This window comes from Diabrotica undecimpunctata, chromosome 3, assembly GCF_040954645.1.
Source record: "Diabrotica undecimpunctata isolate CICGRU chromosome 3, icDiaUnde3, whole genome shotgun sequence".
Lineage (NCBI taxonomy): Eukaryota > Metazoa > Arthropoda > Insecta > Coleoptera > Chrysomelidae > Diabrotica > Diabrotica undecimpunctata.
In genome coordinates, this window is record NC_092805.1 from 19,611,325 (window position 1) to 19,635,162 (window position 23,838).

The following is a 23,838-nucleotide window of genomic DNA, read 5'->3' on the forward strand; positions in this document are numbered from 1 at the left end:
TGATTGTGTGAAGTGGGAAGTTCTCTGGACAGTTCTTCATGAGATGGGAGTTCCAGATCATTTGGCAATATTAATTAAAAACTTATACGAAGATAACTCAGTTAAAATAAGAATTGAAAACCAGCAATCTAATACCTTCAAAACCAGCAGAGGTGTACGACAAGGGTGCATACTATCTCCAGACCTGTTCAATTTATATGGAGAATACATAATGAGGAACGCACTCGATGGATGGAGAGGCGGCATCTCCATTGCAGGAAAAAAGATCTCAAACTTAAGATTCGCAGACGATACAACACTGATAGCAACATCTGAAGAGGAGATGTCGAGACTGATAAAGAGAGTAGAAACCGAAAGCAACAAGTGTGGGCTCAAGATTAATAATCAGAAAACAAAAATCATGATTGTGGACCACGCGAATATCCTCCAAACAACAGGCGCCCTAAATCAATTCGAGAAAGTAGACAAGTTCACGTATATAGGATCTTCCTTAAGCAATGCAGCCTCCTCCCATACGGAAATTCGCAGAAGAATAGGGATGGCCAAGAACGCGATGAGTCGACTGTCAAAACTATGGAAGGACCGCTCTTTATCCAAAAAACTCAAAATGAGACTGGTACGGACACTCATTTTTTCAATCTTCAGTTACGGTGCCGAAACATGGACAATAAAATCAGAGGATAGGAAAAGGATTGACGCATTCGAAATGTGGTGCTGGAGACAAATGCTACGCGTCTCGTGGACGGAGCACAGATCCAAACAGTCGATTCTCGAAGAGCTAAACATTCAGACCAGACTCTTCTCTCAGTGTCTTGCAAATGTTTTAAAGTTTTATGGCCACATTGCGAGAAGAGACAATGACAACTTAGAAAGACTAATTGTGTGTGGAAACGTAGAAGGACGTAGAGGCAGAGGACGCTCACCTATCCGATGGTCAGATCAAGTACAGAAAGCCACTGGAGAGACGTTTTCCGAGTCCATGAGAGCAGCCCAAAATCGCAAGAGATGGAGAGAATTGACGGGCCCGCATTGTAGGAAATCACGATCCTCAGCAATGAGGAAACGACAAGAGAGAGAGACCCCTTGACCAGTTCTTCACCGATTTTGAACTTTTATCCGTAGCTCTGATGTTGACTGCCAAAATTGTCTCATCAACTTTTAAAGCGTCTGTTGGCATGGTATATTGCCTGTTGGTATCTAAGCCCTTACTATTCAGGCTATTATTTCTATGTCCATTCTCGTGACATGCTCATTTCAGTATTGTATTCTATGTCTTACCCAACGTACTATGTCTTGCAGGTATAGCGTTCTCATTTCTGATATTCGCAATACTTCCTTGGTTTCCACTGTTTCGCCTCTTGATTCTAAGGACTAAGTTATTATGGGACTTATACACGATTTATATATACGTCAGTCTCATATCTTCATCACTCTCTACATTCTCTAGATTACATCACTCAGTCATCGTGACACCAAAACCGCTTTTTTTGCCCGCTTTCGGATGCTGTCTTTCAGATTTCCATAGCTAGATAGTTAGAGTCATATAGACGGAGCTGTAATTTAAAAAAAACTCGAACCAAAAACCTACTGTCAGGAACCAAGTATCAAGACTTTCAGGAATATACTACCAAGAACTTGTTTTCCAAAACTAGAAGTCGACGGGGGGTGAGTCGACGTCTCATCGTAGTAATATGAACTTATCCAAACATTATTGCACTATGCTATTACATCAAAACTCTTGCAGAACAGAAGCGTTCACTCTGAAAGTCCAATCTGTAAAAAAATAGAGGCATTCGAAATTTCGTATTCTAAAAATTCCTTGGACTGCATAAGTCTCAAAAGAAGAAGTATTAAGACGAGTGGGACGTGGCAGAAAGTTTATGAACACAATAAAAATAAAAAAATATCGTACCTGGGCCACATACCTCAAAACGATAAATACTCTCTTTTGCACTTCATTATGCCAGGAAGAGTAGAGGGAAGAAAACGCTTGGGAAGAAAGATGAAATTTTGACTGAGAAATATGACTAAGAATAAAAAGTGATTTAGATCATATATTTTTTGGTTGTTCTAAAAATACAGTCTACTCATCCAAACTTATAAATGATTTACTAAAATATAAAATAGCAGCTCCTTGGAACATACTATATTTATTATCACTTGGCTCGTAGATGTTTACAACTCTTTAATTAAATTTTTAAAAGACAGCAAATTATCATTATAATCCTCTAAAAATTATTTAGTTAATCTTGTTACTTAAACTATTTGTATAACTTCCTTCTCTCCGTGACCTAGTGTTGTTGTGTCTTATATAAATCAATGCCTTAATAGGTCCCTAGGCGAGAAAACTGTGTCTCTGTTCTTCTAATATCGATGTAACTTGGCTGTATGCCAATAAGTCTAAGCCAAAAAAAAAATGACCATTTTGCATCATCTGGGTTGCTTGGTACTACCAGTTATTTAGTCCTAGCTATTGATCCAGGTTGTACTGGGGACAAACAGCAAAAATCAAAGTTGATAATGAGTTAACCGAAGAAATTGAGATTCGTCGAGGTGTGCGTCAGGGTTGTGTGCTTTCTCCACTATTATTCAATATATATAGCGAAACAATATGTCAGAAAGCGCTCCTAGAGCAAAACATTGGTATGAACATTAACGGAGAGTTAATTAACAATATACGATACGCTGATGACACGCTAATAGTAACAGACAACCTAGCAAATTTACAGTTTTTGATGGAAAACATAAACACCCATACCAAAAAGTATGGTCTAAAACTGAACATCAAAAAGACTAAATTCATGATTGTAACAGAGAAGCTATACATCAATGTGAATTTAACCATAAATAATCAGCCAGTTGAAAGAGTTACGTCCTACAAATATTTAGTGGTTTGCTTCACTGATACTAATGACCAGACAAGAGAAATCAAGAGGCAAATAGAGATAGCGAGACAATCGTTTGTCAAAATGAAAAAGTTCGTATGCAGCCGGGACATAAATATAAACTTAAGAACGAGAATGTTGTGCAGTTCAATACAGCTGTTCAGAGCTGCAGCCAACAAAGTAAAGATTGCTGTGATGGTAGCCAACCTCCGATAGGAGACGGTACTGCAAGAAGAAGCTATTGATATCTTCATGAAGTGGTTCTTCATTACTGTATTAAATGTCTGTGGCATACGCTGTGTGTTATTTTCATAATCGGAGATAAATATTGCGTTGTTTGCATAGCAGATGATTTTTATTTAATTTTTCTCCAATCTTATCTCCGTGTCCTGTACTGTGTCTCTTCTATGATTTTGTCTATTATTAAGAAGTAATGAACTTAAGCTATCAGCCTGATGAATTCCGAAGTTGATTTCTACTTCCAATTTTAGTTCATTCACATCTTTTATTCCGATTTTGTTTGTTATTTTGATTATTTTGGGCTGAATTTTCTCTTTTTGAATCTTACACATCTTCTAACCTGATACAATCGAAGCCTCTAGTGAATGCAGGTTTATTATATTCCAATTGTTTTTCGGCAATTTACTTGTCTAGCTATGAATATTGCATCTATTGTCGATCTATTTTGTCGCGAGCCTTATTATTCTTCACTAATTTATTCTAGTTATTATTAGTTATTATTAGTCTTTTTAAAAGTTCGAGATTTTAGCAAGATAATAGTACGGTACTTGGTAAGATGTTTTTGGTTTTCTCTCTTGTTTATTGGTACTGTTATACTCGACGTTTTCATGTCTAGTTCACACTGGCTTCTCTGTGTTTTCGATTAGCGTTTGTCCTCCATACTTTAAGAGTTCATTCGATATTCCATCGAGTCCAGGAGCTTTTTTGCTTTGAATTTATATATATTATTCCTTATTTTCGATTCTATATTTGATTTACGTTCATTTTCTGTTTCATATTCCTCAAATATAATAGTATCTCCCTTGTACAGTTCTTATATATATTCGGTCCATTGTTCTGTTTCTATTTTACTTAAAGTTCCTTATTCGCTTATGGGTGTTTTTTCTACCTTTTAGCAATTTCCGAACTTTTCTTTGTGTTCCATGTACATCTAGTTCCATTTCTTTGGTAAAACGTGTTCAATTTTTTTTTTATATTTCCTATCTTAGAATTTATGTATAATATAACTTATAATATTTTTAATCAGTGAACTTTTATTTACCACTCGTTGCCGGCTGTAGCTGACAATTCATGAGAAAAATTTTAGTACCAAGTAATAGTATATTACTTGAGGCGGAGAAGCATGACTTTTCTTGACGCGCCCGATATTACGCGCCGAACGAAGTGAGGCGCGTAATAGAGGGCAAGTCAAGAAAAGTCGCTTCTTTGCCGAATAAAGTATACTATTTTTTCTTCAAACGTAGCAATTTTCAACCATAAATAGAACAATTCATACGCTATTTTTACTCGAAATTAACTGTGACAACTATCAAAGTCGTCTAGATGTTAGAAATTAAAATAATTAAGTCGTCGGTGGGATTTGCGTCTCCCTGGTTACAGTTGTTTGCAATTATTAAAGACAGCTTATTGTTATTGCAACCGCAAGCGCAAATTTAGTGCGAAAATAGAAAACCTAAACGAAATTGAGTCCGCGGCTAATGATGCAGTAGCACGTTTGGGGCCCTCCAAGTCCGATAAGAACGATAATGCTCAAAAAATTTTAAACCCTCATGATTCGCCAACATCGGAAATGATTGCTGAAAGTTGTTCTCGACCATCAGTATCATCAACAATTACCAATGCGTATCAAGAGTCGGGAACATTTTTGCACGGTTTCAATTTTGAAAATGCCTCATTAACTAATAATTGTACTTTTAATATTACTATAAATAAAAATGATGTTTAATTGTTGTTAATGACATTTGTATTGTTGCTTTGTGACATGTTTCATATTGTTGCCATGACAACATTTTTCCCTCGCCGTAAAGAAATGGGAAAAAAAAACTGCTGCCGGCGGAGACATCAAACTTTGACAGGATCAAGTTAGATAAGTAATGTCATCATTATTTGACGTTTGAAGAAAAAAAAATATTTTACTTAATTGTAGCCTAATATGCCTAATTATAGAAATAACTATTCTTAAATTATATTATGTTATTTGTTAAATTATTTAATTTAAATAAAATGCTGTTTATACTTCTTCTTTAGGTTCTTTCTTCATTACGGAAGGGTCGTTATAACAACAGCAAATTGCTCTCTATCTTGAGCTGTTCTTAGTATCGAATGTATGTCCATGCCTGTCCAGTGTCTTACATTCTCCAGCTAGGAGCATTTTCTTCTTCCTGGACCTTTTTTCCTTCTATTTTCTCTTTTATGATGAGTCGTAGAAGGTTATATTTTTCTCTTCTGTAAATATGTTCTAGATAACTCGTTTTTCTGTTTTTTACAATATTTAGGAGTTCCCTCTCAGTCCTCATTCTTCCCAGCACCTCGTTGTTGGTCACGTGCTCTGTCCACCAAATCTTCAGCATCCTTCGAAAAACACACATTACTAAGGCTTCTATACGCCTCATACTTGTAATTCCAAGAGTCTGTCTATGTTTCCACTCCGTATAGCAATAAGGAATAAATGAATGTTTTAACAAATTGATATCGCATATCCAATGATAAGATAGAGTTTATTAGGAATGTTTAATACATTTATTAATGTTTACACTTACATTGAGTTATTGCATTTAAATTACTTAACTTTAGTTTATACTTATTTATCCTTGGTTTGTTCTTGATCTTGTAGCTATAGGATAGGTGGTTTTAAATTAATTGTCTTTATAATACCTAGTTTAAACTGACAGTACTTGATTTTTCAGTATTTATATTTTAATAACTTTCTTTTATTTTAATAGTTTTGTACACTTGATTTTACTGTCATAGAGTATGTGGGTTTAAATTATTTTTGGTTTAAGTTTAAGACCCCTTAATATTGTACCCTTCTTTGCACCCGTAGGGTATTTGGGTTTTAATAACTTCTCAGTGATTTAATATATCGCTTAAAATAATTATTGAAAAAATGATTCCCTTACATGAGGCACAAATCCCCTTGACAACTGGATTGGATTCGCCACTATACAGTACCGCCTACTTTTCCACGTTTTTTTACTTTGTGGTAATTTGAGCCAAAGTTTACTAAGCACTAGTTTCTGGTCTGATTCTATTTTAGGCGATGTTTAAGCTCTTACATCTAGTATTTGGTTTGGTGTTATTTCTTTCCCTGCAATACTATTGGGTAGAAAAAACAGCTCAGCAGCAGTGCTGCCGGTCCCAAGCTTGGATGAAGGAGAAGGGTTCGAGGAGGAGGCCAGCGATCTGCTCTGGGTAAAAAAAGATAATGCTGAAATGGTCATTTCTGTAACATTAAGACTATCGCTTAATAAATAAAAAACTATATTTTTTCTCTGTTTAATATTTTCTGGTGTAGAAAAAAAACGAGTTTATTAATATATAATTAGTACAAATAGAATTTCATGTTGTATTAAAAATGAACATAAGTGTGTGTGTGTGTGTGGTTTAGTGAGATTCATTAGGTTCGTAAGATTTATTATGGTTCCCACTAACAACGATCTCTTTTTTGTCAGCCCACGATTGTTTCACACCAGATGTGAATACAGAAGATATGATGACCCCAAATAGATATGTACCGGCTGATATGTAAAAGACTACCCTCCATTGATAAATGTTGGTCTAAAAAATAAAAAAATATATTTAGTATGACTATTGTATTATTATTAAAAGAGTTCAGAGAAGATGGCAGTAAGCCAAGACTGCACCAGCTAAGAACAACTTAAATAACGCTACTTAACAACTAAACTAAGCAACAACACTTGTTGCTTAGAGAGAATCGGAGAATCTCCTTCTCCGATTTTCTTTTTCTCTTTAAGATTGGCAAAAATGTTGGCAACTTTTTTTCATTCTCATGGCTTTTTCAGCAATACAGGAGCATTGTCTATGTCCTGATTCTCGTGTATTTTTGATCTTATCTTTTATACTGAGTTAAAAGAAGTGATTTCATTGTGTGACCAAGATATGCAGTGTTTTGTTTTTCATAATTTCGAGTAGTTTATTCTTCGATACACACTTCTCCAAGAAATTGACGCACCACTTCAATAGATCAATTTTATTTGTAAACATGCAAAGAATAAAAAATAAAACTTCACCAGATTTATTCTACATTTTATTAGTAATTATAACAATTTGTCTAATCATCAGAAAATGTTGAAGTACAGGAGAAAAAAACAATAAAACGAAAAATTCTAAAAAAATAATAATAGAAAAGTAAACTAAGATATGAATAAAGTCTTATTAACGAGTGTTAATACCCTCTACTACATATAACAGCCCCACATCGTTGGCTCCTACTTAAAATTAATTGCCGTATTTCATTTTGGTCTAGTTCTCTCCAAATCTGGATCAGCCTCTCTCTCACTTCCTGTAAATTGTTTGGTTGGATCGGTGTCGCTCTTAATCGCCTACCAAGGATATCCCAGAGGTTTTCAATCGGATTTAAATCCGACCTATGAGCTGACCATTCCATAGTGTTAATTTCTACCTCTTCTAGATAATTTCTGACTATCTGTGAAGCGTGAGCTCTGACATTACCTTGCATTAGTAAGAAATTTTCACCGATATAAGGAGCGAATGGTACTACATGTTACTCCAGGATCTCCAATATGTACCTTTTAGCTGTAACAGTTCCATTTTGTATGACCACTAGGTCCGTACGTGCGGTCAAAGAAATGCCACCTCACACCATAACGTAACCTCCACCAAAAAATGTGGTATGTGAGAAGTGACACTGAGCATAGTGAGCATATCGTTCGTTGGGTCGTCGCAACACAAGAACACGTATGTCGTTATTAAACCAACAAAATCGGGATTCATCAGTAAATAGCACTCGTTCCCAGTCAGCCTCTAACCAATTACCGTGTTCTCTGGCAAAATGTAATCTCTCCCTTCGAGGCTCTGCAGTTAATAGAGGACCTGGGCGGCAATCCTAGGTGTTAAGTTGTATTCCCTAAGTCGCTGGTGAACAGTTTCAGTTCTAATTTGTATAGCATGCACGTCTAGAGGCTGAATTTGTAGACTTCGATGTGTTACAAAACGTTGTCGAAGAGCAGAGATGCTTAAAAATCGATCTTGAATAGTGGTAGTTACCCGGTTTCGTCCTTGCCCTGGTCTGCGAGTATGATCCCTGTTTCGAGGAATCTTTCTAACACCCGTGAGACGAATGTGTGGGACACATTAAACCGATGACCAATTCTTCGGTAACTCCAACCTTCTTCAGACATTATCACTGCTTGGGCACATTCATCTCGGGTTAAATTACGTGATTGACGATCCATAATAAATACAATTAACAATAATCAACAATTAAACAGTAGCCGAATAAAATTCGTGAACACTTGGAAATTAGTATATTTATAGAATTAGTTCATTTTTTGCTTCTTTTTGTTTTGTTGCAAAAAAATATATAATAATATTTCAAAGTGGTGCGTTAATTTATTGGGGAAGTGTATTCACATTTGAAATGCCTCAAGTATATTCAAGCCACTAATTATTAGTATTTATGCTTCAACCCATACAAAAGTGCGGAATATATGTATTTCTTAGGAGAAGGCTATGCATTTTTAAACATGTTGATCTATCTATTTCAATTAGATTGAATCTCTAATTTCAAGAATAAATCTCTCATCGATCCAGCTGCCCAAGTATTTTAACTTCGAATCTCCAACATTATGAAACATGCTTAGGTATATAAACATTTTACTTTTAAACAATCTGCACAACTCATTCGATAATATAGTGATAAAATTAATACTTACAGGGTCCGTTACCAAGTATCCTGTTAAAATAGGTGATACTATTCCAGGTAAAGAGGCAACTGTGTTGTTTATCCCAAGTATAACGCTGGCAAACTTTGGAGCAATATCAAGGGGATTTATCCTAAAAATATTTTGTTTAGAATAAATACAAAGACTACCAATCCCATAACTACAGCGCACAGCGTAACAAGCGTTACCCACTAGTGGTATATTGAACTGCATTTTATATACAATCAAAGGCAAAATTGTGGAATAAATTTATTTTTTCGAGAATCGGCGACTTTGGCGACAAATCCCGAAACAGGTAAATTTTTATTTTTAAAATATTAAGATGTTATGGACGTGATAATATAATCAATGATTTTTTTAGATAAGATAGCCGTTTAAAAGTTTAGATGGATTCTTTAATATTCTCAATTTCTTTGTTGCAGATTTGGGTACAAGAGGTCAAGCATTATCATGAAGAAAAATGACATTACGTGAGAGCGTCCCTGGACTTTTTTGTCTTATTGTTGGATGGAGCTTGTGCAAAGTTTCATTATACAGTATGGTGGAAATGAAAGGAATAAATTCGTTATTTCGTAAACCGGAGACTTTAAGGAAAAATCCTGAAACCCGTCGATTTTTATTTTTAAATAAGCTATTCGTAAGAATACATTTTTATTTTTGACATCATCTATGTGAGCGTGATGACGTCATTGCTAAAATTTTTGAATAGAAAGGGGGGTATTGTAATATATCATTTGAAAGGTCTTTTAAATACCTATTCAGCTATATCAATATGTCTAAGTAATTAAAGTCTGTAATTGTTTAAAAAAATAATTAAATTTTGATTATTACAATAAATATTTATTAAGTATTATTCAATAAATACAACGAAACACAAATTAAGTGCTCAAATTGTTTACCTTCAGCTAAAATACAATGAGAAAGGCGTGCCGCGAACTCTTCTCTAACATTCTCTAAAACTTCCGGAGTTATTTGAACAACCTCATTACGTATTCTTTCTTTTAGTTCATTAATATTTTGTGGTCTATTTTGATACACCTTTTTAAATATCCCCATAAAAAAAATCAAGAGGAGTCAAATCAGGTGACCTAGGCGGCCATTCTATTGTTTCTCTTCGACCTATCCACCGATTTGGAAAGACGTTGTTTAAGTAGTTGCGTACCAAGACAGCATAGTGTGAAGGCGCACCATCTTGCTGTAGCCATAAATCATTTCTGTTTGGAAACAACCGGTTCAATTCTGGAAGCAAGAAATTTTGAAGAAATTCTAAATATCGAGGACCTGTTAAGTTTTCTTCGAAAAAGTATGGTCCAATACACCTATTATCTATTATTCCCACCCAAACATTAATTTTCTCTGGGTATTGAGTACGGTACTCTTGCACCTAGTGTGGATTTTCCGTAGCCCAGTACCGATAAGTTTGACGATTGACATGACATTGACATGTTTAGTAGAAATGTAGCTTCATCAGAGAAAATAATCTTTTTTAAAAACATCGGATCTCTGTTATTTCGTTCCATTATAATGTCACAAAATTCAATTCGTCTATCAAAATCATCTTCCATAAGTTCTTGTACTAAACTTACTTTGTAGGGATGCCACTTTTCCTTCTTTAGCTGTTTAAGAACTGTTGAATGGTCCATGTCATTATCTAATGCTACTTGCCGTGAACTGTTATGAGGATTATCTTGAAAAGCTAACAGAACGTCTACTTGTTGGTTTTCAGATATTGGTTTTCTACTACCTTTAGGAAGGTCTTTAACATGACCCGTTTCTCTAAATTTTGTCTCAATTTTGCTTACAGTGGATTGTGAAATTGGGTCTCGACGGGGGTATTTATTATTAAATAACGCACATACTTCTTTCTGCGTACGTGTTTTATCTCCATAATCAATCATTATGAGAATTTCAATTCTTTGCGTTTCAGTTAGCTTCATGTTCAAAGATGCAAAGATTTTTTAAATACGTTTACTACAATAATACTATTAATCACTTGACAGAAAGATAATATGAAGTTTGAATGTCCAACTATTAATGTTCATATTGATAAGGTAACTAGTTTTTTTAAAAAGGTAAAAAGTAGATAAAAAAGACATTTCATTACCAGTGATGGCCTTTATAAAATTTATTTTTGGGGTGTCAATAATACATCATATCAATACTTAATAAATATTTATTGTAATAATAAATATTTAATAATTTTTTTAAACAATTACAAACATCAAATACAGACATATTGATATGGCTGAATAGGTATTTAAAAGACCTTTCAAATGATGTATTACAATACCCCCCTTTCTATTTAAAAATTTTAGCAATGACGTCATCACGCTCACATAGATGACGTCAAAAATAAAAATGTATTTTTACGAATAGCGTATTTAAAAATAAAAATCGACGGGTTTCAGGATTTTTCCTTAAAGTCTCCGGTTTACGAAATAACGAATTTATTCCTTTCATTTCCACCATACTGTATATTTATGATTGCGTTGATATGCATTTTGTAAATCATAGGAACAAGGGTCCTTAGTAGTAAAAAAACATATTAACAAAACCTGGCCTGCACACTTCTTTGGTGTTTTGATAAATTTCTACAAGTCCGCAAGCTTTTTTGATCCTCTGGCAAAAGACGAAAAACATAGCCTATTCTCACACCAATAATTTCTAAAATTTCTCTAAATGGTATTTGATAATTTTCTCTAATCAAGCCTTCCACACATCCTACATTCCTGTTTGTTGATGCGGCACTTAATACACTGCGCACTGGTTCTGGCTTATCAGTCGTCTCTTCTCTTTCGCTTTTAAATTTTCGAAAGAAATTTTTACAGATGAATACGCAAAAATGCGTTTTCATAAATTGATTGCATTCTCTTATGAATTTCGAATGGTTACAAACCTTCAGCACACAAAAATTGAAAGATGGGATTATATTTGCAAATATTGCTAACAACAAAACGCCATATTTAAGTCTTCTTCTTCTTGTCATATCTTTTTGCCTCTCTCACATTCCGGTTAGTTCTTTACTCATTTATTCATGCATTTTAGCTGTGTATAAATGTTTGGTAGTAGTTCTTCCCGGTAGTTTTCTTTTCCTTTATTAACACATTTAATGTCGCGTCATAATCTGGGGTTTTTCTGTGCGCGCCAACCGCTTACGGAAGTGCAGAGGCATTGGCGTCCGGTAAAATTAAAATGCGAATTTAGTCAAGCAATGTCGGTATTTTGCGCATTAAACCAAATAAAATTCGCTATCTTTTATCCTTAGAACTAAAATTGATTTTATTATTAAATTTAAACAAAAATTTTATATAACTTGGAACAAAAAATTATAGAGTAGAGACTCCGGTTATGGCCACCATAACAGTTGTAAAAAGTGTCATAAAAGTAATGAACCACGTGTTAGACCTGTCGATGAGGAGCGTCAAAACAGGGATATTGATATTTGTGCTTTTGTCAAAGCTAGTGAACCCTGCAATAGTGTACAAATTGCTAAGGAAGTTAACGTGAATGCTTGGACTATCCAGCGAGTTCTCAAAATGAATAGGTATTACTGTTTTAAGATACAACCAACACAAGAACTGTTTTACGAAGATAACTTTAGGCGGATGGAGTTTTGTGACTTTATGTTAGATAAACAGAATGAAACTGTACACTTTTTAAATAATATTCTATTTTCTGACGAATCTTCATTTTCATTACATAAAAAATACAATCCATCCGTTGCAAGGTATTTTTCTCGGAAAAATAAACACCTCAGTGTTGCAGTGCGAACGCAGTATCCGCAAAAGTTAAATGTTTGGAGTAGGATGTTAGGCGACTATATTTTCGGTCCATTTTTTATCGATGGAAACCTAAACGGGCCCAAATATTCACAACTTTTACAGAATGAGATCATTCCGGCAGTTCGACGTCTTCCCGTTAATTTTCAGGAGGTTTATTTCCAACAGGATGGGCGTTCGGTTCACAACTCTAGAGCAACTATTGACTTCCTCAATCAAACGCGTCCTTATCTACTGATAATTACACGTGGTACAGTTAAATGGCCCGCTAGATCCTGTGACTTAGCGCCTAACGATTTCTTTTTTTAGGGTTTTCTCGAAAAAAACATTTATAGGCATCAGTTGGAAAGATTTGGTTACTAGCACAAGAAATTGGAATATCTGAGCCCTTAATTTATTAATCGGCGTTCCTAATTTTTATTTTTTGTTAGGTATATTTTACGAAGTTTGTAGGTTCTTAATTAGGTAGTATTTTTTATGTTTAAGTATTGGAAGAATTTTATTGTTTTTTTTTTATTTAAAAGTACAAAAGATTTTTATTCTGATTTTTTTCTTCTTTCTTGTCTTATTGTTATAAACTTTGTCCATAAAATTTGTACAATTTTCAGTGACAATAAAGCATATAACTTATTTATTTACTTTTTATTTGTATTGCTATTAAGGCTAAAAATGACCAAAAAAAAATAATTTAAGAGCATTATAATAAATATACTCGGGATTACAATAAATGTTAATTCCTATGGTCAACAAAACAATGTCGTTATCTGTATACCGATTCCTACAACTCCAACTGAATTAATGCCTAGACTTCGGCAAATATGCATATTGCATATTTTGCATATTGTGCATATTTTATGCAAATATTTCATATTTTGGCATATTTGTATAAAAGTTTGCATAAAGTGCATAAAAGTTCAGATTTTTATACTGTATTTGAAAATTTTTAAACATACCAATTTATTTCAATTCTTGTATAAAATTTTGTAGTCATTTTAATCAAGAAATGATCTAAGTACGTAATCTCTACAGGTACAAAACATTTACAATTTCAAAGAAGATCAATTTAAGTAGCCCTCAACATTCTTAGAAAGTCTCGGTCACTGAGGCATTCAGTTATTGGATAATCGCTAAGGGTTCGCTCATTTGCATTTTATGATCTAATCCCCAAATATATCTACAATTTATTGTATCTTAACAGCAGGTAAACGGCTAATAGTTTTGTTCCTAATTTAGGGATTTTCCAAAATCTCCCAGTTTATTGAATTAGGTACCTAAACATTTCTAATTTGATGCTCAGATTTGTAAATCATTTTTGTTTTGATATTCAAAGCGTGATAATTCAACACTCGTTGTGCGTAACAAAAAGGAAGATTGTGATTTTATAATGCCTAAAACAACCAGTGCTTCAACTTGGATTAAACCTTATAAAGAGCTGTCTATGGATATGGGAAAAATCTACTGTTCAGTCTGTGGCAAAATTGTAAGTATCTAATATTTTCTATTAAATATCTAATATTTCATACATACAGGATGTTTCCAAATGACACTTATAACGTTTGAATGTAGATACTTCTCGAAAAATTGAACAAAACGATATAGTTAATGAGGGGTCAAACTTATTTACTTTTCGAGATACAGGGTGTTAAAATTAAAAAAATTTAAATTCTTTTAGTTAATAACAACAATAACTTTAAAACCAATAAACGTATTTACTTGAAATTTAGTACTCGTAGGTTGTTTTTAAATGAAAAATAGCTTCCTTTAGTGAGAAAAAATTGTCCATGGTACAATACAATGGTGTGTATTTAGAAAAATTTTTCACCTTTACTTTTTTTTATGAAGTCAGCTATTCTAAAACACAATTATTTTTATTGTAATTGAATTAACAAAAAAAAAACTTTTGTTGAATTTTAAAATAAGTTATATGATGTACTAATGGTTAGTAACAAAAACTAATTTGTGGATTAATACTGCATTTAAAACACTTAGCGAGTGTTTATTTTTTCCAAACCAGTTATGTGATTAACCAAAAACACCTTGTATATTTTTATATTTTAAAGGTTGGATTAAAATAAAGGTTTTTATTTTTATTTATAGATAGCATGTGAGAAGAAATTTCAGATAGACCAACATGTGAGAACTGCTTCACACATTGCAAAAAAAGGAAAAATAGGAGGAAAACATCAAACTTCAATGGCTAAATGTTTCCAATCTACTTCAAAAAAATTAGATGAGCAAGAAACTTTTAATGAAGACTTGTGTCGCGCATTAGTGTCTGCAAACATACCGCTTTCAAAATTAGCAAATGTAAATTTTAGTTCGTTTCTAAAAAAATATTGCAAACTTAATGTTCCAAGTGATCGGTCTCTAAGAAGAAATAATGTGAACGGGCTATACCCGTCGGTGTTAATTAATATTAAGGAAGAAATTGCACATAATTATTTTTACATATCTGTAGACGAAACCACTGATTCCTCAGGAAAGTATATTGCTCATTTATTGATTGGTGTTCTTAAAGAAGATACCTTACCAAAATCTCATCTTATTTCATGCCAGCAACTTGAGAAAACAAATGCTTTAACAATTTCGCGTTTTATACAAGAAACATTAGCAACTTTTTTTCTTCCGACAACTATTCCTTCTAATAAATTACTGCTTATTTTATCGGATGCTGCTCCTTATATGGTGAAAGCAGGACAAAATTTAAAAATATTTTTCCCAGATTTAATACATGTTACTTGTGTAGCGCATGGATTAAACAGAGTTGCAGAGGAAATACGAAAAAAGTTTCCTCTTGTAAATATCATGATATCCAGTGTCAAAAAAGTATTTCTTAAATCTCCTATAAGAATTCAACTTTATAAAGAAATGCTACCTAACATTCCTCTTCCACCACAACCTATTTTAACGCGATGGGGAACATGGTTAGAAGCAGCTAATTTTTATGCAGATCATTTTGTTAAAATAAAGAACAAAATTGATACGTTAACAGATGAAAGTTCCCAATCTCTTTTGGATTCTAAACAAACTTTTCAGAGTAACTTGCTTCAACAAGAACTTTCATTTATAAAATCAAATTTTGGTTTTGTTCAAAAAACAATTACTCAGTTAGAATCACCAAAACTGTCATTGTTCGAAAGTACAGCATTAATAAAAGAATTTGCGTCATGTTGTCGGAACGTTAGAGGTAATATTGGAAAAGATATTTTAAAAAAATTTGAAGCTACTATGGAAAAAAATAAAGGTTACCATATATTCTTTCTGAAGTAGTCAGTGTTCTAGCTGGAAATATTTCGGAAACAATTAATTTAGAACCAAATGTTTTGGTTAGTTTGAAAAATGCTCCCGTTACATCAGTTGATGTTGAACGAAGTTTTTCCATATATAAATATATGTACTCAGACAGAAGCCACAAGTTTTTGTTAGAAAATTTTGAACACCACTTGGTCATTTATTGTTACCATAATTCTAAATAAGTTTATTCATACTTAAAAATGATGTAGTTACTTAAAATAAATGTAAATCTTAATGAATAGTAGGAAATATTTAGTTATGTACACTTTTTTTTAAATAAAATTGTTACTATTTTACGATTTTTTTATTTATTTGTATGCATATTTTGTAAAATATTTGCATATTTTCGGGTAAATACGTGCATATTTATGCGCATATTTTCTACATTTTTATTTGCATATTTGCCGAAGTCTAGTTATAACGTACGAAAACGTCACCGGCGCTAGACAAGAGCAAAGCATGACGATAATTAACGTCATTGGCACTGAATTGGTTAATGTTTTGGTTTCTTTTCTGCACAGTAAAAAAATACTACTAAATAAGACATAAGACTAAAAAATTGCAGTCAAAAAAAAATTGGTCTGTGTGATGTTTATAAACATAACTAGCATTGCAGAACGCCAGTTGAGTAATCGCAATAAGTGTTTTCAAGGATAATCTGACCAAAGATGGTTTTTAATTATATATATATATATATATATATATATATATATATATATATATATATATATATATATATATATATATATATATATATATATATATATATGTATAATGTCGGTTTACAACGTTCTTCGACGTCTGCCGATTTCCAATATCCATCTCATTCTATCGTTCCATAGATCGTCCTCCAGTTCTCTTTCTCTGATTTCTTTGCCAACTCCTTCTCTCCAACTTCTTCTAGGCCTTCCTGGTCTTCGCCTACCTCTTGGTTGCCATTCAAGTATTTGTCTTGCTATTCTATTCTCTCGCATTCTTCTTACGTGTCCATACCATCTGAGTTGTGTCGTTTTGATGTCATCAACAATATTATGTGTAACCCCCATGATTTCTCGGACTCTCTCGTTTGTTATTCTGTCGCGTCTGGAGATTCCCGCCGAGCGGCACCAGAAGTCCATTTCTGTTGCTCTAAGCATTTTTTCTGTTCTGTCTTTTAGGGGCCACACTTCGCATCCATATGTTGTGATACTTTTTATTATGGTGTTTATATTCTTCTTTTATTTTCTTTAGAGATGTTTTTATCTCACAGTACGCTGTTCAGTAAGGCTATACCTTTCCTTCCCTGTGTATTTTGTTCCTTAACGGCTGCATCTAATTTTCCGTCCTGAGTGATCGTTACTCCTAGGTATTTGTAGTCATCACATAGTTTGATCTCTTGATTTTCCTTTACGAGAAGGTTATGTTGATCTCCTCCGATACTCATGTACTCAGTTTTTTCCATATTCACTTCCAAACTCCACTCTGTAAACTCTTCTAATAGTTTTCTCATCATGTAACTAAGGTCTTCAGAGTCCTGTGCGATGATGACCTGGTCATCCGCAAAGCACATAGTGTACAAAGTTAAGTCTATTAGTGGTATGCCCATATTCGTACATTTTTTCTTCCATTTGTTAAGTGCTGCTTCGAGGTATATTTTGAATAATGTTGGGAATATACAGCATCCTTGTCTTAGTCCTTTAGTTACTTTGAATCCCGGTGTTATCAGATTTCCTGTTTTAATTCTTGTTGTTTGTTGGTAGTACAACGTTTTTACTGCTTTAATCAATTCTATATTTATATTTGTTTTCCCAGTGCCTCCCATAATTTATCAAGCGGGATACTATCATATGCCTTCCTAAGGTCTACGAACGTCAGGTGGACTTCTTGGCCACGAGCAACTTTCTTTTCAATTATCTGAGTAATAGAGAAGACATGGTCTATTGTAGATTGACCTGCACGAAAACCAGCCTGTTCTTCGGCTTCCATATCTTGGTATTCTTCTTCTATACGATTCTTTGGTTTTTAATTAAAGAAGAGTAAAATTTACTAAAAATTGTAATAACGAAACTAAAATATAAATATATTTTTGCGATAATGTTGAACAGGAGTACTTTATTGTTTGAGTTGATTTTATTAGAATATTTGAAAATGCTAGAGTAACAAGTCATAATAGATATCGAGATAACTTACGATAATCCGCTTACTGCAAGTCCACCAAGACCCACAGCGACGACAAGGCAGAACAGTGTACTTACAGTTGATACCCAGTATCCTGCCAAAAGAATAAATATAGCTTGAGCGGAAAATCCGCTAATTATTGATAATTTTCTCACTTGGGTAGTATTAAGGTATTTTCTTTTCAGAATAAAATCTGCTGCGTAACCGCCTACTTGAACCATTATAGACATGAGTAGATAAGGTAGCGCAGACAAAAAACCGACTTTGTTAAGATCAAACCCTAGAAGTGCTAAAAATAAATATAGATTACACAAAAAAACATACTTTTATAAGTTCTAGATATAATTTATACAAGCTTTTATAAAATTACCCAGTAGAACCTTTTTTATAGACTCATTGGAGAGAAAAGAAGAGGTTATTTTAAGGTTCCTTGATAACATGAATGAAGACATGAGAAATATGGGAATACGTGCTTGGCAGAGAAAGGCAATGGATAGGGATGACTGGAGAGAAATTCTTTAGGAGGTTAAGACTCACGCAGGGTTGTAAATCCAGAATAATAATGAAAATATTTAATTAAGCAGTCACAATATAAACAAAATAATAAATTATCAGGTGCTGAGAATGACTTTGGCCTCCAAGAAGTCTATTTAACAGAGTAAGGAAGTGGACATTCTTGTATAAGTATATATGATGCAGAAGTGGCAAAAGAAGAAGACAAATGGAATGATGTCATCGAAATACATAGAATGATGGAATGGAATGATGTCATCAAAATAATTGTACAGAGAAAATTATGATCACGCTAGACATAAATGCATAAGTGGCAAAGGAAGAAGAAAAATGGAATGATATCATCGAAATGTATAGAGAGAATAAAATCAACAAAAATGGGAAACAATTACTTAAATGATGTCTAGTTAAAAATATTAAAAGAAAACAATTGAAAAGCAAAGGAAACATAAAGAATAGACCTAAAAAACCAACAGAAATTGATAAGTTAAGGCAAGAATAACAGAAAATGAGATTAAAAGAGAAGCTGTAGATAAAGAAGCCTTACAACCTATAAAAAAATCTGATTTTTCCAATTCTAAGTTAGCTCCTAAATATGTGTTTGTAATTTTGTTTGAATTATTTTTATGTTTATGTAAAAACTAGTATAATCCCGCAGTAAACTTTACTGACCATAGTTTGAGTTTCAACCACGATAACGTCAGGGTCCCAAGGAAAACAATGGTATGCTTGTATATTTAAGACATTGTGACGTTATACAATCATGATTGAACATTGAAAGTCGAACGAAACGAAGCCAAAATATTAACTGGGGGATTCTGAACTGCTTCTTCTTTCAAAAGTCGTTTAAGTTTACATCTAAATTTGTAGCTATTTTCTTGTTGCATGTTAGGGTAATTACTATTTAAATGGGAATAAGCCACAATTAAAGGTTAAAGTACGTTAATTGACTTTTCAATTTTTACTTCGGAAATCGCTCTCAAACAGAATTCAGAACGATTTCCGAAGTGGAAATTGAAACATCAATAAACGTCCTTTAACCTTTAATTGTGGCTTATTCCCATTTAAATAGTAATTACATTGAAATTTGTCCAGAACAATGACAGAACAATGAACAACATTAATTAACAAAAATTATAAAACACAATAAAATACCGAAAGCATAAAGAATAAGCGAACTAATTCTACTTTTCAAAAAAGGAGATAAAAAACAGCCAGAAAACTTGTTAAATATTTTTACAAGTACTTACAAATAAATTTTTACAAGTATCTACTTATAAATCAGAGGATAAGTTTAGCAGATGAATAACAGAGTTTTCACAGTAGTAGAAGATCGTGTACAGATGCAATATTCGTTATAAAGGAAATTAGGGAGAAATTACTAGAGTATAATGGACCAGCATTTTTGTGTCTGATTGACCTAAAGACAGCGTTTGACAGAGTAAGACTCAAAGATTTTATGCATCTTTTGTATAATAGAGAAGTTCCACTAAATATTATGAAAATGTCGAAAACATCTACCAAAACAACAAAATGGAAGTCAGAATAGATGGACAACTTACAGAACCAATAAAAATAGGCAGCGAAATGAGACAAGGGGATTCATTGAGCCCTATGCTCCTTAATTGAATCATGGATGAAATCATCAAAAGCGTTAAAAAAGGAAGAAGATAAGAATGGGAAACAAAGAAATAAAAACACTCTGTCAGTAGTTAATTCAAACCTGTAAGTACTTTTAGAGTGCTCTAAATATCATAACCTCCTCGGACCCCAGGTATCATTATATGATACTACGGTTCAACAAATTATTTTTCGCATTCGACGGCAAACGCAGTTATTCTGCCCATAAGTATCGCCTGTGTTAAGAATCTACTATGCGTAGAAAATTGCGCCGTGGCATACTTCTCGATTGAAATGAGTTAGTCAGACTTTTGTTGTGAGTAAGTAAATACGTCATGGCAGATTAATTACTATTTAAATGGGAATAAGCCACAATTAAAGGTTAAAATACGTTTATTGACGTTTCAATTTCCACTTCGGAAATCGTTCTCAAAATACAAACATTAGTAAATTAAACAAATTTTGTTTTTTGTTACTTAGTGAAAAATTCTTCTAATAATTTAATTTTATCTAACTCATCTATATTGACAATTCAGACATACCTTATACATTTTAAAGTAGACGACTTTAAAATGATATTGCCAATATTGTTGAGTTGCGTTCCTGGGACGACTTTACTTATAAGATAGTTCATTCGATTACATGAAATCAACTTTAACTTGAGAATATCCGTCAGAAAAGATCATAACATGTAATTCGTCTTTAAAAAGACAAATATATGCCATGATGACAGTAAAATTCTCCTGTTAGTGATTCTATAGTAAATTATGAGGGAAAAACCAGGAAAAAACCTCATAATACTATCCCGACATGGTAAGTATTTGATCGTGCATTTAGTTTACCTTCAATAAACACCAAATTCCTATAAACACCTTAAAAATACGAGGAAAATAACAATACCATACATAAAAGGATTATCGGAAAAGCTTAAAAGGATAGGAAATAAATTCAACATTTCAACAACATTCAAAACAACAAACACTTTGAGATCTATTTTGTCCAAAACCAAACCTAACAATGAACAAGAAAGGACAAAGAATTGCATTTATAAAATACCTTGTGAATGCGATCAGTTTTATTTAGGTGAAACATCAAGACCATTAAATGTTAGAATAATTGAACATCAATCCTATATTAAAAATAGAGAATTTGATAGATCTCAAATATGTAAACATGCATGGGATAATGAACATAGGGTTCAATGGAATGATTCAAATATAGTCCTAAAAGAAACGGATGGTAAAAAGAAAAAAAACAAAGAAGCGGCTCTAATTATGCTAAATGAGACCAATTGTGTCGCGAATTCCTCGGCAGAATGTAGTAGGATCTGGTTACCCATATTGAAAGAGGAAGTTATTAAAAGGAAAATACCAGTATTGGTAAGTCAGTAACATATAGAGAATACATCATTTATGTTTTTTAAATAACAAACATATAAAATCGGAATTTGGTGTTTATTGAAGGTAAACTAAATGCACGATCAAATACTTACCATGTCGAGATAGTATTATGAGGTTTTTTCCTGGTTTTTCCCTCATAATTTACTATGGAATCACTAACAGGAGAATTTTACTGTCATCATGGCATGTATTTGTCTTTTTTTAAAGACGAATTACATGTTATGATCTTTTCTGACGGATATTCTCAAGTTAAAGTTGATTTCATGTAATCGAATGAACTATCTTATAAGTAAAGTCGTCCCAGGAACGCAACTCAACAATATTGGCAATATAATTTTAAAGTCGTCTACTTTAAAATGTATAATGTATGTCTGAATTGTCAATATAGATGAGTCAGATAAAATTAAATTATTAGAAGAATTTTTCACCAAGTACCAAAAAACAAAATTTGTTTAATTTACTAATGTTTGTATTTTGAGAACGATTTCCGAAGTGGAAATTGAAACGTCAATAAACGTATTTTAACCTTTAATTGTGGCTTATTCCCATTTAAATAGTAATTAATTTAAAATGTCACAAGAAAATAGCTTCAGAACAATGTCATGGCAGATCCTAAAAAAATCATCAATAATAAAAGTATGTTCATAATATTTAGCATGTTTCTGTGTACGATCAGTGCATATTAGTGTTAAAAAAGATACTAAATTGAAATTTTGATAAATTGATGATAGGTACAATAGTTCTTTGTCCCTAAACACAAGGAATCATTAATGATACCTTGGGTCCTAAACGGTAGTGTATTTTAAATTTTTGTTTTATTTTTAAGGGCCGTTGACTGCGACTGAACTTCAGGAAATCGCAGATAATGTGAATTTAGATGACTCTGATTTGGATCTTTCTCTTTTTTCTGACAGTGATGATGATGGGACTGAATGGGATAAAACTAGACATCTGGATGAGAATGAAATAATTAATGAAAGTAAGGAAGAAAGGAGTGACGATCACGCTAAAATCAGTGACATATCAGACGACGATTCGGATGATGACATGCTCTTGGCAACCCGGCTTTTAAAGGAGAGTAACACGGCAAATTCTATTCCTAAAAAAGACAGGAAAGAATGGAAGAGAACACATTTTACACCACAATTTGCCCAATATCAACCTTCTGTGCAAAATTCGTTGAATCCCGAAAATATTCCAAGACCTATTGACTACTTTAATAAATACATCGACAACAATTTTTTTGAATCCATGTCGTTGTACACAAATATGAAGGAAGTAAAAAAAATGGAAAATCTTTGGAGACGTCTGCAGAAGAATTAAAAACGTTTATTGCATGCTGCTTGCATATTGGTATTTATAATTTACCACGAGTCCGAATGTTTTGACGAATGGATACTAGGGTACCAATAGTTCAATGTCAATAAATCGTTTTTTGCCATTCGAACACGACTCAAAATTGTTGACGATGATTCTGTAACCAGAAGACTAAAGAAAATGATAGATTCTGGAAAGTAAGACCATTGTTGGATTAAATTCAAAGAGCTTGTCAGAATAATGAAAGAACTGAAAAAGTGCCAATCGATGAGCAAATGATTTCCTTTCATGGAAAAGTATTAATGAGACAGTTTGTGCGATTTTCACATGTATGAAGGTAAAGGCAGATTTATTGAATCCAGCTTAGTACTTACACCGAAACGGCTAGATATCGGGGGAACGGTTGTTTTAAAACTTACAGATACTCTGCCAGTAGGAGTATCTATTTTTGTTGACAGATATTTTACGTCTTCCGTGTGGATGTTGTCTGTCGCCCATCGGACGCATCCCCAGGTGGTGGATAGGGGAACGCCCTAACCAGTCCTAGGACTGGCGGGTAGGTGGGAAATAAAATACCACCCGTGAACCAAAACAGACTGGCATGGCAACCCAACAGAGTCCCTGGCCCTCCAGGTTGGGGGTTAGGCTAGAGGCTAACAACCTCTTCCTGTAAAAATCATATGTTACGGAACCTCAAGGACTATTAGCCGGACGGAACTTACGACGACGATACTGCAAACGAAAAATGGAATTAAGATTAGGAACATGGAACACCCGAACCCTGTACCGAGCTGGAGCACTCGCATCTCTACTAGACATAGTGAACATGTACAGAGTAGATGTTTTGGCACTGCAGGAAATGCGATGGACGGGAACAGGCATTCTTGATAAGAGAACCCACTCCATATATTACAGCTGCAATGAAAAC

The 23,838-nt window shown here is 33.3% G+C and overlaps 1 protein-coding gene across 2 annotated transcripts in view; it reads right to left on the minus strand.

Annotated features, from left to right (window-relative positions):
• Positions 1-6,417: 6,417 nt before the first annotated feature.
• The window catches only part of LOC140436521 (sialin-like), a 40,725-nt gene continuing 23,304 nt past the window's right edge, over positions 6,418-23,838 (minus strand). For both annotated transcript variants that reach the window (XM_072525407.1, XM_072525406.1), the window contains 3 exons: positions 18,073-18,349; positions 8,822-8,942; positions 6,418-6,683 (listed from right to left, as the gene is read on the minus strand). In XM_072525407.1, the coding sequence (XP_072381508.1) occupies positions 6,510-6,683; positions 8,822-8,942; positions 18,073-18,349 (572 nt within the window). In that variant the 3' untranslated portion in view covers positions 6,418-6,509. The remainder of the gene's footprint in view (positions 6,684-8,821; positions 8,943-18,072; positions 18,350-23,838) is intronic.